The sequence below is a fragment of the Erythranthe guttata genome, chromosome 3, assembly GCF_056151865.1.
Source record: "Erythranthe guttata isolate IM_541 chromosome 3, IM_541, whole genome shotgun sequence".
In the NCBI taxonomy this organism is placed as follows: Eukaryota; Viridiplantae; Streptophyta; class Magnoliopsida; order Lamiales; family Phrymaceae; genus Erythranthe; species Erythranthe guttata.
Genome location: NC_142535.1, coordinates 4,350,317 through 4,356,136, shown reverse-complemented (window position 1 = coordinate 4,356,136; position 5,820 = coordinate 4,350,317). Strand labels below are relative to the sequence as shown.

Below are 5,820 nucleotides of genomic sequence, written 5' to 3'. Positions count from 1 at the left end.
AATGGTACGTCATTAAACTAAATATAAAAGAATTAAATTTACTAAACCTAAAAATAAAATAAACTAATTACTCAAAAAAAAACCCCAAAACAAAATAAACTACTTAAATACTTAATAATTAAAGATTGGTAAACTTCCACTAATTGTGCACCGCCTTTCACCTCCACATGTTTATTTCCTCTTTTTATTTCTTTCCTTTTTCTTTTTTTTTTTTGCTCTCTTCTAAACCTACAGCCTCTCCTCCCCCATTTTTATTCTCTCTGTTCGTAAGACGCCATAAACAGAGAGAAAGAAAAAAAAATATGCTACAAATTTCTTCAAGAATTGAAATCAACCCAACCCCCTACTTCTAATTTCTTCATTCACTGAGCCACAAACCCAACCAAATTCCCAATATCTACAAGCATTGAAAAAAAAAAAAAAAAAAAAAAAAAACTCACAATCTGAACATTTAGAAGAAGATGAAGAACAATTAGAGGTATTTATGTTTTTTCATTTTTTTTCTTACCGTACAAAACCATCGGTCACATTTGCAAATTATTCAAATTTTTTAATTTTTATTTAAAAAAAATTAAATTCAAAATTTAAATTGAAAAAAATTAGTCTTGTTTGAAGTTGGGTCCCATTAAATCTGAGTCTCGAAACCAATACATATTTAAGAACACTTTGGAGATTTTGCAAAAAATTGAAAATTTAGAGCCCCTCTAAATTTCTTGTTGGTGTTGGATTTGTTGCACAATTTCTATATTATGCAGCCAAATGAAATTTTGAGACTCCGTTGGAGATGTCCTAAGGACTTATTACTCTACTCGATTCTCAAGAGTTCAAAAGTCTCCACTTTTGCTTTTGAGTTATGGTTTGAGTTCTTATTTGAATATTTTCGCATGTCCTCTTTTTCCCTTCTAGTTCTCTTCTTCTTCTTTCTTTTTCTCTTTTTTTTTTTGTTTTTCTTTTCTTTTTTTTTTCGAGAAGAAGAAAAAGGTAACAAATTTTCCAAGCAAACTCCAAGGGATATTTTTTTCAAGAAAACTCCATCTAATCTACCCACTTTACTTTAGCTAAAAGAATGAACACCGTTTCTCCAAGATCCAAATCAAGGTTCTAGTGATAATTCGTTAAAATGTAGGCTTGAAAGGCTCAAATAGTTCAACGAAGCCTCAAATCACATCACAAATCACTCAAGGACTCAATACTTCACTCTACAAATTGCTAAAGTGAGTTCTAAAACCGAACTTCATATGATATATGATAAGTTAACTCCACGTTTAAAAAACAAAATTTTCAACTAAAGCAACACATACTTCATGAGTCTCCACAATGACTAACTCCTAAATTACTTTGAATCGAAAGCTCACCTAAATTCAAGTATAGCTACAACAAAGCATGTAATTTCATCATCAAACATTGGCCATCTTCCATCATCATAATTCATCGATGCACTCAACTCAATTTTTTTTTTAAGAAAAAAAAAAAAAAAAAAAAAAAAAAAAAGAAAAAAAAAAAACCGAAAACAACTAAAAAAAAAAATCCTACGGCATGCAATCTAAAACATATAAAGCACATAGAAAGGTGTTTTTCCACCCCCAAACTTAAAATTGACATTGTCCTCAATGTAATTAGAATGAAGTTTAAGGATACAATACACCTTGATTAGTCGAAACGTCCTCCCCGGGTACTCCATCATCTCTTCATCTTCCAAGCAATTTTTTTAAAATCTTTTTTTTATGAGGGGTTATTTGGGACGGCCGTCTCAACTTTTGCATAGTTTTTGGGACGGCCATCCCAATTTGCGTAGGTGCATTGTCTCTGTTGATCATCTAGGACATCCGTCTGGAGTTTTGGCTTGATTTTAAGACGGCCATCTCGTGTTTTTGTGTCCGTTATACAACCTGAAAATTCAAACATGATTATATTATTAGATTGCAAGCTTATACAAATTCTAAGAAAAATAAGAACAACTAGAAATACGAAAATAAAACGATAAATGTTCGGGTTGCCTCCCGAGAAGCGCTAGATTTTAAGTCTTCAGCTAGACTTTGCTTCTTTAAAGTATTGTACAAGTAATATCGTGGACTAAAAGTCCGAGTATCGATCCCACGAGAAATATTCAACTATCTAATTCTAAGCGATAAATTCTCACAATTATGTTCAAGCCCACCCTACATAGTCGAATCTGGAGAAGATTAACTAAAATAAACTAAAATATAAAACACAAATAAAAAGCAACCAAAAACAAGAAAACAAATAGCACGAAGATTTATCAACTGAATAAGCACTAGTATTTTATCTCCACGTACCCTATGTCATTATTGATCTCCCAATTCTGTCAATTATGCAAGCAAATAATATGGATTATTAACCTGAGATGCTAATTTAATCATAACCCGCTTCCGCGTGTATTACAATTATATTATTCAAGACTAAATTATTGTATTCCTACGCAATTCAACCAAGAACAAAACATTAAGCACAAATCTCAAAATGGCTACCTAAGAGGTTAACTATATTCCTATGCTAACACCGAGGCTCTTCTACTATATTTCTAATTGTTAATCCGATCTTCATGCATTTAACAATAACAATAAAGCACATAAAGTGATCAAGTTCATGCACTTAATAAAATAAGTAGAAGAAATAATCTGGAATTAATACTTGCATAAAATCAGAGAATTGGGTTCACATCCCACATAGGGTTCGAATAAAATCCTAGAAACTAAACACTTATAAATTTTGAGAATGAAATGAGTCACGTTTGTTTATATTTTTGGAGAAGACAAAAAACAATGTTGAAACATAAAGTGGTGTCCATTTGCTTTTTAGTGAATACGTATTTTACTGTAACGATCACATCATGTGTGAAGAAGAGATAAATTTTTGAAATTATTTTTAGAAATGTTTTTGAAAAACTTAACAAACATAGATTCATTTCGGAGGGGGAGTGGAAAGAAAATGAAAATGCTACCAAACATTTAGAATTTAATAAATAACAAATTTAGTAAATTGTTTAAGTAAAAAGTAAGCTCAAGTACCCAATAAATAGAATAACTCTAAGTTTTGGTTCTATTCCCATCTCATTTTTACTCTTTTTCGGAAACAGATTTCTGTTTGTTTAAGCTTTTCAAAAAAACATCTCAAATCAATTTCAAAAATTTCTCTCTTCTCGACATGATTTGAGTGCTATACTATACAGTGAAACAATCTGACTGCCACGGTATAAATTTGACTGCCACGGTATAAATTAAGTGCCAACTCACTCAACTAATTATTGAATTACCGATTATAGCAGGTCATAGGACCAATATTTTCAAATTTTGTAATTTACAAGACTAAAATTCTAATTTTGAAATGAGGTGAACTAAATCTCCCAACTAACAAACTTACAGGACTAAGAAACTCATTTTGCTCACTTTATTATTCAAATTTTTCTTCTAAAATACCAGTTTCCCTCGAAATATATTTCCGCAAAGTAAAATGAAAATAACTCTAAAAACGAATCCAAACATTATCTAAGTTTTTCATATCACAGATGAAAATGATAAGTAAAAAATCGATCTTTGGAGATACTAAAAGATGTTCGTCGCATATGCAGTTCTATTACAGACGGCTAGTCACCGATGTAAAATTTCTCGCTACACGATTGATAAGCCAGTTACAAAACATCAATACTAAAACCTTCCAAGAATCGTACAAAACAACTAAGTTTAGCATCAAGAATACAAAATAGTATGAATACTCAAAAAGTATCTTTACCTTCCAATCGGCCAAACGATTTACTCTAGGCTTCGGTAATCTAAAGTTAAAATAATAAAATTAATTTCATAATCAAGATTCATTTAACCTCATTTTTTTGCCACGGGTTGCACACTTTGGCATCGATACATGGCCAACTTGATGTTGATAAGGGCCGACAAATTTGTCGAAAAACTGCTTGTCTGATATGCTGTACATTGTACTAAAGCTCGGCCACTTTGTAATCAAATTCTTACTTTCCAAAATCCTTAAAACTTGCAGCCTCGGTTTATACCTCTTTTCAACGCTGCATATAAACGATATCGGGTGGCTGATGATACACGCCATGTCGTACTTCCCGCTAGAAACGACAACCTCTTTAACCTTATTCATCTTCTCCACAGAAACAGCAAAAGCTGGAACCGACTTCCTAAAAGCCCTCAAAATGTCGTCTTCCGAAAACCCGAGATCCCGAAAAGCCTGCAACTTCATTTCCCACGTCTCGTCGCTCATCGAAGCAACTGTCCGAACCGCGTGAATGAACATTTTCGAACCCCTTTTGACGCCCATTTCCTCGGCCTTATTCGCACATTTTCTTATATTTTCGGGATTCTGTAATAGAAACCTCGGGAACGAGTTCACCGTCCGAATAATCTGTTCCATGGTTACACAACAGCTCTTCAAGAAATCGACATTCGGCAGTAACGTCTTCTCCAAATCTTTCACCAAAAACCACCCCGATTTCTTTAGAAGCTTCGCCACCTCGTCGTTGGATCCCAACAAACCCCTGAGCACGGATAACGAGGGGATGAGGATATTGTTCGCGCTCCGAAACAAAATCGACGGGTTATGCGACGCTATATCGGCAATGTCGTTGCCCGAAAACCCTAAGTCCTGGAAAATCTTGATTTTGGGCTTGATTGATTTCTCGAGATTAGCTGATACCAAAGAGGGTTTGTATTTCACGATTTTCCCCAATTGGGTGCTCGAAAACCCACCTTCTTTGAAGAATGAAATAACAAGATCGGATTTTTCGGTTTTGTTTAGATTTGCTAAATCCGAATCGATTACGGGTTGCGTTGCACTAGACGATTCTGTAGTGGAATTATACAAACGGGGACAGATTGAGAAATCAAAGATGGATTTGCACGGAGATGAAAGTTTCTTCAATAACAGAGAGATGGATTTTCGGCGTACAAATGCAGCCATATTTATTATAGATACAGCACCTTTTATATATATATATATATATATATATATATATATATATATGAATGAATGTATTCTGTTTAAAGTTGAAGAAGAGAATTCCACTTGCCTGAGAAATGCAAAGCACGGCTGCTTAAGCTGTTCTAGGGCTCCTGGCAGGGAAAGTGGCCGCAGTTGATCTCAATTCATTCATTTTTGACAGTTGATTTGTTAGAAACTCAATTTTCGCCCATAAGATTGAGTAAATTACATAGAGCCCCAATTAAGTGAGATATAATTTGCATATACACCTCTTCTATTTAAAAAATAGGGCGAATGGCAAAAAGGCCCGTCACATGGGACTTAAATGCACATTGTTCCACAACAAAAACAGTCTCTCAATAAAACTCATCCGCATGTCTTTAGTGTAAAATACCCTCCATAATATAATTCTTATCAATTACATCCATTATGCACTAACTTCCTTATTATTACACATTGACCCCGGATTTAAACAAATATATCACATTAACCCCCAAAAAATATTTTTTTTCAGAAAATAATTTTTTTTTCTGATTTTTTTTTTCCGGGCTTGACTTTTGTTTTTTGAAAACTTTTTTTTTCCTGAAATTTTTTTCCGACCGGTCAACCACCGTTGACCGCCGGTCTTCGACGTTGACTTTTTTTTTTCTTTTTTTTTTTAATTTTTTTTCTTAGAAAAAAAGTTTTAATTAATATTATTGTTTTGGCTAGGGCTGGGACTGGGTTGGTTTTTATCCACCAACCGACCCATTACCGACCATATTTTTAGGCGGATAATCAATTTTTAACCGACCCACTGGATCGGGTCGAAAATTTCAACCAACCCATCTATAATGGGTTGGTTGGTGGTTTCTAATATTA

At 33.6% G+C, this 5,820-nt stretch overlaps 1 protein-coding gene across 1 annotated transcript; it reads right to left on the bottom strand.

Moving 5' to 3' along the window:
- Positions 1–1,707: 1,707 nt before the first annotated feature.
- Positions 1,708–5,084, bottom strand: LOC105973959 (uncharacterized). The gene is made up of 2 exons (XM_088815434.1): positions 3,839–5,084; positions 1,708–1,889 (listed from the first exon to the last, which is right to left on the bottom strand). Exons 1-2 carry the CDS (start codon positions 4,936–4,938, stop codon positions 1,850–1,852), a joined length of 1,140 nt encoding a protein of 379 aa, XP_088671560.1. The 5' UTR covers positions 4,939–5,084; the 3' UTR covers positions 1,708–1,849.
- Between the last annotated feature and the right edge of the window lie 736 nt (positions 5,085–5,820).

Excerpts from the sequence above, each read along its gene's own strand:
- LOC105973959 (XM_088815434.1), bottom strand. The coding sequence starts at position 4,938 with ATGGCTGCATTTGTACGCCGAAAATCCATCTCTCTGTTATTGAAGAAA. Across the intron at positions 1,890-3,838 it reads ACCCGTGGCAAAAAAATGAG|GTTGTATAACGGACACAAAA; the intron begins GTTAAATGAATC and ends TTGAATTTTCAG.